The sequence below is a fragment of the Haliaeetus leucocephalus genome, unplaced genomic scaffold (assembly GCF_000737465.1).
Source record: "Haliaeetus leucocephalus isolate CR32 unplaced genomic scaffold, Haliaeetus_leucocephalus-4.0 Scaffold526, whole genome shotgun sequence".
Taxonomy (NCBI): Eukaryota; Metazoa; Chordata; class Aves; order Accipitriformes; family Accipitridae; genus Haliaeetus; species Haliaeetus leucocephalus.
The window spans coordinates 5,432,521-5,444,751 of record NW_010972962.1 but is presented as its reverse complement, the minus strand read 5'-3'; the positions used below and the strand labels follow the sequence as shown (position 1 = coordinate 5,444,751).

Here is a 12,231-nt window from a genome sequence, read left to right as displayed (position 1 = left end):
AAACCTGCTCAGTCAGCATAAATCATGCCTGTGAAGTTTACAAAAGTGGCTTTTCAATAGAAGATTTTCCTTACGTACTCGTCATTTTGCAGTTGGTGTGATGGCAGAACGACTGGCCAGTCAATTTGGAATTTACAGACCTGTCACAGATCTTTTCCTTCAATATGTCAGTGCAGACAGAGTGGATGATGCCAGATCGCTGATACAGGTAATGACACAACAAGAGAGGTACAGAAATGCTTACAGCTCTTCAAAGGTTAACTGAGAAATTGTCAAAAAGAGATGTTGTATAGCATAGGCTAGTATTAGTATGCTTTTGAATTACAGTGTGAGTAGCAGTAGCACAGTTTAGACTATTCCAAACTGTGAGCTAGTACTCTAGTGCTAGTCATAGTAGTGGGTGCCAGAGTCAGAAGGCTTTTTGTCTTCTAACAGCCTGAAGGAAATAAAAGGAGGATTTGTATATTGCTTGAAATTCCGTCCAAAGCAAATATTCTTTTATAAGTTTTCTGCTAGACAGCAGTTGCTTCTTGCAAACCATTTCCTTGCAACTTCTCGTATAATTTCTTAAGTGCTATAAACATAAAAGTGCCTTAACAGCTGTACAGTTTGCAGACCAGAAGCAGGCAATGTTTACTTTTCATGGACCTTATTTCACCTGATTGCTCTAATACTGTATATGCTGTATTCAAGGTTTATTAAAAGCTGAATTTGTTTTCTATTCCCTTGAGTGTCACAGATGCATTAGAAGACAAATGGTGGTCTCTGGGCCACAGTCTCAGCTGAGTTAGCAATCCTCAAGGAATGAGGCAGCTGTATTCATGCCACTTGTACAGAGCTAAAGACAAAGCCAAGCCAGAGGTGGGATGAACTGTGGGCGATGGGAGCTGCTGCTGGCAGCGTGCACAAACAGGCTCCGTCAGGGAGGCTCATCCCAGCAGGTGGCAGTCCAGCAGTCACCCTGATTCTGCAGATTGTTCTGTGTGCTAGGCTCCTGCCTCAGATTGAGGCCTCTTACCATCTCCTGGTAGTGCATACTACTCATTTACCAGTTCCTAAGTATTTTAAGCTGCTAAAGGAAAAGTTCTTCTTCATCCACCAGATCTTTTATGATAATCCGAGACCATTTTTTGAGAAGAATGCATACCAACAAATGCGTTCAGTTACTTTTGCTACAGTGCAAGGTGTATTATTTGTATATTCACTGCTCTGGAATATTACTTCGTTTATTGCTTTGCCTATCTGGTCATCTGAGGATTAAATTAAAAGCAGGCTACAATTTTGATATAAAACCCTCTTGCTATATAGCATGAAACATCAAAATGGAAAAAACTCAAGTTATTTTATTCTTCCTGATTTTTTTGATTGCTCTTTGATTGAAATGAATGAAATTGAATGAGTGAATGAAAATCTGTTACAATTTCTTGCTTTTGTGAAAATAGGGGGGGTTGCATTTTTAAGTAAAACCTGCACATTATTAAAATTTTTCAAAACATGGAATAATTTCCATTCATGTATTCCTAAAACTTATTATTACAACAGCGTCCAACTGTTGGAATTAAATTCATGGCTCTGTAGCATACTTGAAATAACAGTGTATACGCTATCTTGGGGGAGAATTTAAATATTTCATGTTAAGTGGACATTCACAGATAAGCTTGAGATGAAACTTCTGTGTATAAGAATTTGGTTTTTATATGGTACAGGAAAAATTTTCAGTTGTGTTAAACATTCTTGACTGCTATTGTGGATCAAGTATTCTACTAATAGGTAACTAGAAGATAGTAATAATCACTGTCCATTATTTGTTATTTTCTTGAAAAGTAGACCACAATCTAAATGAATTATTTTGCTTGTAATAATCTGAAACATTAGTATACACGTGGAGAATTCTTGCTTTCAGAAATGCAACTAAGAGTCTATTTAAAAGTTCAAGGAACAGCAACAGTGTCTTTTGTACTGTCTGGAGGGAGAATGCTTTTACTGATAGAAGTCAAAAGTGGTTTGATATTTCAGCATGAAAGGGGACTGTGGAAAACATTTCTCCAACTAGACTGTCTCTTTCCTCTCAGAGCACCTACTGACAGTAGGTGAGAATGCCTGGAATCAGTAATAAAATGTTGCAAGTTTCTCCCATGAATATTTTGCCTCTATCATCATAAAGCAATTTTTTTGTCAGAACAGTATGGGTACATTTTTTGTCTTAGTTTGCCTGATGGAATGAAGCTTCACACCTTTTCACCTGGACCTTTAAAGAGCTTGTCAAACCATATTACATATATAGTATATTCATAATAGCATAAACCAAAATTTCTTGTTTACATATGTCTAAAATACTCATTGAATGTAGTAAATTTGTGGTATGTGTATTATTCCATGCACGGTATTCTCTTCCTGTGCATTTTGGTACTGATAAAATATCTTACAGCTGGTAAAAAGCACTGTGCATTGTAAGAATTTTAAGACTGACACCTTTGAGGAATATACACTAAAATATTGTCTTGTATATTTTATTTTGCCCTTGTTTCTAAAGTAAGATAGATTTTTGATTTATCTGGTCTGTCTTAAACTTTTCTAAGTTCAACTTCTCCCTCTCAAACCCTGTCTATTGCAGTGAAAGCCTTTTATAAAATAGAGAGATTGAAATCAGTCCTTTGTATGCATAAGTGTAGGTAATTATACTTTAAAGAGAACTTGCTTTGTACATTTTAATTTTTATAAAGAAACGAGCAGTTATCTCCCTGACACCTTATTAAATGTATAATTAACCTTATGATCCCTAGCTCACTTGTGAATGCTTGGCAGTATAATTGGAGAGGAATAGTGTTTCTCTTTTTCATTCTTTTGCAGTCCTAAACCTCGTTTTTGTGGTATGTTGAAGTATTAGTTTAATTCTTTCCCCTTTTGTTTTAAACAAACTTTATACTACCATTTTAAAAACAATGTTTACCAAAATGGTGCATGAAATGAACTTGTTTGCTATGTTCAGTGGTGGTGTTTTGGGGGGGAGGGAGGGGGGTGGTGTTGTTTTGGGTTTTGTTTTGGTTTTTTTTTTTTTTTAAACTAATGGTCAGTTATTTACCTTGTAAATGGGTAATATATTAGTATATTATTTTAAACATCTGTAGTTTGAAATTTTCACCTTAGTCATTTTGTTTATCACTAACCTACTCATGACTGCTGCATTATTTCTTTCTTTTTCTTTAGAGGTGTGGTGCATTAGTTGAGGAGAAGAGAACTTTAGTGAGTTTTATGGCTAGATCAGCATCTAAACCTGGACAGGTATAGTATTTTTTTCATGTATATCATTGTATATGTAGCAAAATACTGTTTCATCAACCTTTGTTGAAGTGTTTTGGATATTGAACTTCACAGTTGACAGCTTTATGAGGTTTCTTGGGGAGGGAGGAGGTTAGTTTGCAGAGCTGGTTACATTTAAAGGAACAGTTTATGGAGCATGATGGAAAGAAGGGTGTAGTTAATATTTTTCTGTTGTTCCAGTAGTTTCCTGCATTTTTGATGTTATACTTTATATCCTACAGACATTGTGCTTTAAATGTTTTACTGCACTATCCAGTTCAGTATGACAAGCTGAAAGTACTTATTTTGTTAGCTACATTGTAGGAATACAAATGCAAGTTAAAAACTCAGCCTCTCTCTAATGATAAAATATCTCTGTTTACATTAAAAGACAGATTTCATATTATTGTTATGGTGGTTTGGGCATGTATCTAGTTTGAGCATCTGTTTAGATTCGTGGCTTTGTGCTCATTCCCTATAATTCAAAATGCTCTCATTTATGTGTCTGCTCTACTCCTGTCCCTTCCTCCTCATATGCCCCCCTCAAAGTAAAAACCAAACCAAACAAAAAAAAAAACCAAAACCCAACAAAACAAAAAAACCACCACACACAACCCCTCCCCCCCCAAAACAACCCCCACAAACCCCATCACTGAACAACAAAAAAACCAGCCCCAAACACACATGCATGCAAAACCACATTGATTTCCCTTTCATAGAGTGGCAGCATCAGGAGGCAGTTAATACACAAACTAGAATAAATACTTTTCAAATGAGGGAAAATGCACATTTATGGTTTGTGGAACTTGCCTTTAAATACTCAGAGATTAAAAGTTCTTCTGTTGAAGTGATGATGATAAATATGATGATGATAATCACCATCTTTTGGTGCCTGTAGAAGAAATTTAAAAACTTGAATTTTTCTAACTTTCAAGCTGAAATTCTAATAACACATAGAAGTTAGTAGCATGTGATAAATGTTAGCAATTTCTATAAACTTTTTTTAATTCAAGACCTGAGAGGTTTTGAAACTGGAATCAGAGGTTGAGGGAGGGAGGTTCTGAATTTAAGCACATTAGTTAATGATCTGACTTCTTTTAAGCACTGATCATAGCTACCATTGACCTCTAGGTCAGTGAAGGCTGCCGAGTGGTTTGCATTTTTTTTTAAATTGGTTGAAATCCTGACATATTCTCATTAATACATTAATTGCTTCCTTAAAAAAAATTGAGAAACTAATGTTTGGCCTGTTTTAGTGTGGATATTAGTCCCGCATTTTGTTTGTTTTATTTTGTGCCTGATTTCTTTGACTATTTGATATCTGCATATGAAATTTTGGGAAGGACGTTATGATGTCTACTTTCAGTTGCACAATCCATTCCTTGTTATCAGTACAGTTCATTTCACTTAAGTTCTAAAATGATTCTAAATTTGGCAATTTTACTTTGTTGTTTAAGATTTGAAGTTAATGCTCTTTTTGTCTGTGTGTTAAATTTCATAGGCGAAGAAGATAGAGACACTTTTAGAACTGATTCCTGAGCATCTAGATATGGAAATTGCATACCGTTACCTCATGAGATGTTATGGTAATTTACTCTCCTTGGAATAGTTTTTTTTAGTAAGAACTCTTGAGACATTCAGAAAGGTCATGGAAACCCTTAGAGAGGGGAGTAGGATCTACACTGTGTAACTTGCTTTACAGTTTGAGCCACAAAGAGGTTGGCGGGGTTTGTCTGAGGTTTTTGTTGTTTAAGTCTGTTGGATCTGTATACTGTCCTAGCTATTAGGTTGGAAAAGCAAACAACTGACACAGTCCTTTACAAAAGGAGCTATATTAGATTAAAGGATACTGCTACAATAGAGGCTAAGTAGGGACTTCGTGGAATAAAAAAGAATCCATCCTAACCCATGGAGAGCAATACTGTAGAAATGAATGGCTTTTAAAATGAATCTTGCTTTTTTTCCCCCAAAACATGTAATAAGTATATTGTTTCCTTTTATGTGTGTGTTTCAAAATCATGATTACTTTTATCAGTAATGTGCAAGGACCTTATTGTTATTAGTGTAGATTCTTTATACCTGTTTTAATTTAGCCAAAGTTAATATTCCAGATGCCTTCATCTGGATTTACCTAAATAGTAGATTTGAAGTGCTAATCGGTTCTCTTTATAGTTGAGGCCAGAGAGGAACAGCTCTAAAAAATCAAGTTGCTTATTTAAGTATGTTTATTTGCAACACTCACTCTTGAAAAACCAGGACATATAGCCCCTATGGCAACACTCAGTTGGAAGCTTGCAAGCTTGCATCTCTTTGCTGTAGTGTCCTTTGCCTTGTGTACTCCGATATGGTCCTGCAGTTTTATTACAGGGAGCAAATATTCTTCACATGTGTATTACAAACAAAAAGATACAATGACAGAAACCCTTGTGCTCCAATCTATCACAGAAGAGATAAATAGGAATAATTAAGTGAAATACTTCAACCCCAACCCCACGGTATGGTGTTAAAGGAATAAAAACTTCACTATATTTGAATCAAGTTGTAGAATTTCTCATGATGTAGTATCTCACTTAAAATCACTTGCTTAGTAATGTTCAAAGCAGCAATCACTACCAAAATTGTTTAGCTCTACAGTTGCATTCACAGCAGGGTAAGTTTTCTAACATGTTTTTATAAAACAAAAAAATGCCCTTTGTCACCAGCACTGTATTTGCTGCTATCATTAGCCCTTTACTGCTTTTAGCTCAGTAAAAATACCATAAGTGAACTAATTAATTTTTTCAATATCCTTTCCAACTACATCAAGAGATTGCAGAGAATCAATCACTTGCTCTATTATACCTAAAACAGTGGTTAGAGTGTATTCAACATGTGAAGCCACACTGTATGTGAACAGATGGTTGCTGTAGTTTCTTTAGGCAGAGATGTAGCTGACTCGTAGCAAGTTCTAGAGGAGACAGTACCAGTATGAGGAGTTTGAAAAGCTGTTCCCAGGTTATTCTGTACAAGCATCTCACCTGTATGAGACATCAATTCCACTCCTATATCAGGTAGAAGAGTGCACATCAGTTACTTGATCCACCTTACCAGGGCTGGACTGGGTCAGTTGTACTAGGGTATCTTTGCATTTTCTATTACATCTTTCTGTTTTAAAGAATAAGGTGTTGTCCTACTCTGAGGATATTCAGGGACATTTACTATATTCTGTCCCCACCATGTATAATATGTACAGACCTGTACACATGAATAGCAATTCAGCTACATCTTCCCCTCATCCCTTCTCTTCCATTTTTGATACTTTCTGCAACGGTGAGCATGATAGTCTCATTTGGCTGTTAAAATGATCATCAGCAAAATATTTAGCACAACTGAAATTTAGAAGGCTGTGCTTAGGTTGTGTTCAAGCCAAGAGGGCTAGAAATAAGATCTTTTTTTTTCATTTCTTTTTTTCATTTTACAGTTAGGAAGCTTTAAAACATGATTTCTCATTTTCATCCAAGTCCAACCTTGTAGTATCATCATTTTCTAGGAAACAAATTATTCTCCTGTCAGGTACATTGTTATTTTTAATTAGTTAGGGAAATGAAAGATAACAGAGTACTATTACTACAGTTAGTTACTGTTGCTAGTTATCAAAATAAATGGACAAATAAAATAAGTGTTTATGTGTTTAGCAAATATATAGTAGAATATAGATCACAGCTGAAAGAAGTCTGATCGTATATCAGACATCCACAACTGAACAAATGAAGGGACATTTACTCCTTTCTTTGTCCTGTATACCTTCTTGAAAAAGGAAATACATAAAATCACATTTGCATGGTCCATTAAACACAATCTAAGTATTAGCTCTTTTTTGTTTGTTTTCCATACAATAAATACATCTATTTCTTTAAAACAGAAAGTTAATGATTTCTCTTAAACCATCACTTCATGCAGTTTCTGCAGTAGCATCCCACATTCTAAAAGGAGCTCAGCCACTTGCCAGACATGAGTGGGAAGCTTTTTCTCATGAGAAAGGGACACAAGCTATCCATTTCTGCGTAATTAAAGATTTTTTTTTTCTTTTAGAACTATTGGTTTTATAGCCCCTATGGTTGTGAAGATGGTGTTTCCAAATGTGAACAAGTAAGAACCTGAGACAGCTCCCATACTGCAGATGTTTGCATTTTCCCAAGCAACAAAATGCATTTAACTGGACATGATGGCTTCCTTGTTGTTTACAAGGTGCTAGGAACTGTTGTACTGCTTCTAGGACCCTGAGGACAACAGTGAAAATGTCAGGGGTCACTTCAATTTCATCCTGATGTGTCTCAAGCAAATATCTGAGCAGCAGAAAAGTCTATGATTAAGCATGAGTCAATGTAGAAGGAGGAGTTTCTGCCCTCTCCCACTTTAGAGGAAGGAGAAATACAGTGCACTCTTCCACAGCTAGAATTGAGCAGTGCTTTAGATAAATGAAGAATGGATTACTTAAAACCTGTTGCAGGGGATGGTACCTTTTATGGAATATCCAGGAAAAATGTTATTGGTTACTTAAGCAGTTAAGGTTTGTCATAGTGTTAGTGGGTCAGCAAAAATTGTCTCCTGCTCAATAGGATGAAATAGGTTTTTGTTTGTGTTCTAAAATGAGCATCTGACCTTTGTTTTCTTTGTTCCTTTAGGTTATAGTTTTGATGTACCCAGCACCTGTAACTGTAACAATATTCTGCCCTTACTTAAGGGATTAAATTCTGTTCTAGGGTTCTCACATGCTGAACTTGGGTGGCTTTTGTTTTAGCTTTTGTATTCATTTTTTATCACTTGCTTCAGAAAGAGGCATATGGCTTTGTATTTCACATCCTAGGGTGGTGTGTTCTCACTGTGCATCTCCTACTCCTTTGTGGTTCCAGCACATGCTTGAAGGAATTGATCATCCAGCCTCAAATAAAAAGGAAAGCTAGAATGGCTGTATGTTCTGTTCTTTTATGTGAATTGTCAGTAGGATATGAATAATATCCGGAATATTTGGAATATTGTATATTAAAATATTTAGAATATGTTTTGGCAAGTAGTAGGAATGTGTGACATCATGGAGACAGGTGAAAAGAGGAACACTTTACCAATGGGGGGGTATTTTCAGTTTTGTTTTGTTTTGTTTTTTCCTCAGAATTGGATGGGGATGTTGCTTCTGTAAAGGCTGTGTATGAGAAAACAAAAGCAAAGAATATACAGCTGCATGAGCTATCTCTGAAATCTTTAGCAGCTTTTCTGAAGAAAGTAGGAGAGCCTGTCCCTTTCACTGAACCTCCTGTGAGTATTTCTTAATTAGGAAATAGATCTGCAGAATTGTGTATGTTCAGTGTTAATAAAACAAATTGCATGAATAATTACATAGGGATTAAATCTCTGCAGAGACTCCTCAAAGGAGGTAATGTATGAAGTACTGAGTGTTGTAGGAACTATAGTAATCTTGCATTGGATTTGACTTGAAGAAATAAAACCTCTTGGGGCTTACGATATTTAAACTACCTGATCGTTATCAGGCTCTCATCTACAGGTGTGCTTCTATCAAATGTCCTTGGGACATTTATCTAAGCCATTGAACTTAAAAAGGCTTATAGAATGTTTATTTCATTAACAATTAATGGGGTTTAGTTTGCATTAATTACCTGTTTTCTGTCTAGTACAAGTTGCTGCTTTAGTAGGATGGGATTTTAGAACTGTAGGAATTAACTTTTTTTAATTAATAGAAGCTTTGCTTCTAGCTGCCTTGCCAGCAGATATATGCAACTGTGCAAATATATCTTATTTGAGGGTGACAAGTGGCATGACACTAAATCTGTCAAGACTGTAAATACTTCTTTCACATCATTCCTTTGACTAACAGTCTACTAGTACCATTTTAGCGAAGCAGACTTTAAAGACTTATTCTGGTTTTCCTCTCTAAACAAACTTTTTTATTGCCATTTTCTAGCCACTTTTTAAATTCTAAAATAAGTGTTTTTCTATAGTTCCGTGAAGACCTGATTATATGTTGTTTCTCTGCATTGCTTCATGATAAATGTGATTTTCTTTTCTTAGTTTGCAAAGAATTGGGGAAAATTTTGGCATAAAATATTTGGTTTAGCTTTTTAAGAGCTGTGGATTTTTTCTGCAACCTTGACATAATTTATAATTGAAATTTTATTGGACTGTGTAAATTTAAAACCTAGAATGTCTGTTTCTTACATGTAGCTAGTGAAAATAAGAGTGTTTTTTCAAAGTTACTGAAATTATTCATTTTTTTATTTCCCTGTTCAATTTTTCTCTAATGCAGCTTGGTTTTTAAAAATGTCTCAATCTTTTTGGCACAATTGCAGATTGCAGTTAAAAAGTATTTTCTTTTTAAAATGAAATTGATTATATTATTGCATTTTAATAGAAGCTTCATTATGCATTTTTGGCAAGGTTTTCCTTTTCCTTCTATTCTCTCTGGCGTTTCTCTTAATTATACAGACTTCAGTACAGGTCTAGTTTTGCATGACAGAGAATAATAGATTTGGCTTTTGTCAGGACATAAGATTTTGTTCAGAATTAGTAACTTTTCAGTTGAAACAAGGTTGAACTTGTTTATTCCACTCTATTTATAGGAGACATTCAAGTTCTATGTGGAAAAATGGAGGAAAAGAAGATTGGAAGCATCATGAGCAGACAGTCTTTTATGCTTTAGTTGTTTATGAAATTGTTTAAATATTACATTCAATAAAAATGTAAAAAAGCATGTTGTTCTATGTAATTTTTAATATAAATCTGTGTTTAAACAGCACTTTCCATAGCTGTAATTGATAGAAACATTCATTGATAGAAATGCTTTAAAAATTGCTAATGAAATATCAAGACGCAGATTTCTAGGCTATTTCTGGTTTGATGTATGATCTGCTATAGCCTGAATTGTATTTTGGCTTCTGTTGATTCACCTAAATACATGTATATCAAGACAGCTGCTAGAGGTGTATGTAACTATAACTTCAGCAAACTATGTTATCCTTTGTTGTTCTTTGCCTGATCAATGTACTTGGGGTGGAAGTATACAGGTAAAGAACGTCATCTCCAGGATTCGTCTGTATCTACACAAAAAATAAACACCCTTTTTAGATTTCTCCTAAATGTACTTCTCTTGTGTTAAGTATCTCATTAGGGCGTTTGATATTATAGGTAAAGACAAAATACTTCTATCTTTTACACTAGCTTGTGTGCTGTAGTTTTATAGTGTCTTCAATTCATTCTCATAACTGTTAGTCCAGTTAATTTTATGGTGTGGTAGGGATAACCCTGGCTGGATGCCAGGTGCCCACCAAAGCCGTTCTATCACTCCCCCCGCCTCAGCTGGACACGGGAGAGAAAATATAACAAAGGGCTTGTGTGTTGAGATAAGGACAGGAGAGATCACTCACCAATTACCATCATGGGCAAAACAGACTCAGCTTGGGGAAAGTTAATTCAATTTATTACCAGTCAACCAGAGTAGGGTAATAAGAAAATAAAACCAAATCTCAGAACACCTTCTCTCCACCCCTCCCTTCTTCCCGGGCGCAGCTTCGCTCCTGGATTCTCCACCTACCGCCGCCAGCACCGCCAGCACCGCAGGGGGATGGGGAATGGGGGTTGGGGTCAGTTCATCTCATGTTATCTTTGCTGTTCCTTCATCCTCCTCAGGGGGAGGACTCCTCACACTCTTCCCCTGCTCCAGCGTGGGGTCCCTCCCATGGGAGACAGTCCTCCACGAAATTCTCCAACGTGGGTCCTTCCCACGGGCTGCAGTTCTTCACGAACTGCTCCAGCATGGGTCCTTTCCACAGTGTGCAGTCCTCAGGAGCACACTGCTCCAGCGTGGGTCCCCCACAGGGTCACAGGTCCTGCCAGAAAACCTGCTCCGTGGGCTCCTCTCTCCACAGATCTGCAGGTCCTGCCAGCGGCCTGCTCCAGTGCGGGGTTCCCACGGGGTCACAGCCTCCTTTGGGCACCCACCTGCTCCGGCGTGGGATCCTCCATGGGCTGCAGGTGGATATCTGCTCCACCGTGGACCTCCGTGGACTGCAGGGGGACAGCCTGCCTCACCAGGGTCTTCCCCACGGGCTGCAGGGGAATCTCTGCTCCGGTGCCTGGAGCATCTCCTCCCCCTCCTTCTTCACTGACCTGGGGGTCTGCAGGGTTGTTTCTCTCGCATGTTCTCACTCCTCTTTCCGGCTGCCGTTTCTGTGTGTCCCGGCAACTTTTTTTCCTTCTTAAATCTGTTCTCCCAGAGGCACCACCACTGTCGCTGATGGGCTCGGCTTTGGCCGGTGGCAGGTCAGTCTTAGAGTCGGCTGGCATTGGCTCTGTTGGACACAGGGGAAGCAGCTTCTCACAAAAGCCACCCCTGTAACCCCCACCCCCCGCTACCAAAACCTTGCCACACAAACCCAATACATATGGATACAAGAACTGCATATCTGTGAAAACATGCCTTTTAAACAAAGCAGTGGCCATTATTTGCAGGGGTAGCATTTTTTACTTGCTGGGAGACTGGTGGGCATGCTTTATTTGTATAAATGTGGGAGTAAACCTACTCCGATGTGATGTTTTACAGTCCAGAGCTGTGGAATCATGAAAATAAGACACTTATAATTTACAAAGATTAAAGAATACATAGAGAATACATCCTTTATCTCTGTGAATAATGGTGGAAACTCACAAATGTGCACGTTGGTATAACAAATGGAATATGGTGCCTATGCTGTACTTCAAAACAGGTTTTAATGAAATGAAAGCTGTGCATTTGATATCTTTTTTTATTGATCTTTGCATTTTCAGTTAGTTAACCTTATCTTTCTTAGGTTCTCCCACATAGGCAACACTCTGGTAATTAAAAGTTCACGTGTGCCCCCCAGGTTTTGGCAAATTTTGAAGATTTGTACTGTAATCTGAATG

At 37.2% G+C, this 12,231-nt stretch overlaps 1 protein-coding gene across 2 annotated transcripts in view; it reads left to right on the top strand.

The window, feature by feature from the left end:
• LRPPRC (leucine-rich pentatricopeptide repeat containing) overlaps positions 1–10,257 on the top strand; it is a 93,469-nt gene extending 83,212 nt beyond the window's left edge. For both annotated transcript variants that reach the window (XM_010576470.1, XM_010576469.1), the window contains exons 34-38: positions 93–208; positions 3,208–3,282; positions 4,802–4,886; positions 8,450–8,592; positions 9,912–10,257. In XM_010576470.1, coding sequence (XP_010574772.1) covers positions 93–208; positions 3,208–3,282; positions 4,802–4,886; positions 8,450–8,592; positions 9,912–9,968 — 476 coding nt within the window. In that variant the 3' untranslated portion in view covers positions 9,969–10,257. The remainder of the gene's footprint in view (positions 1–92; positions 209–3,207; positions 3,283–4,801; positions 4,887–8,449; positions 8,593–9,911) is intronic.
• The last annotated feature ends 1,974 nt before the right edge of the window (positions 10,258–12,231 follow it).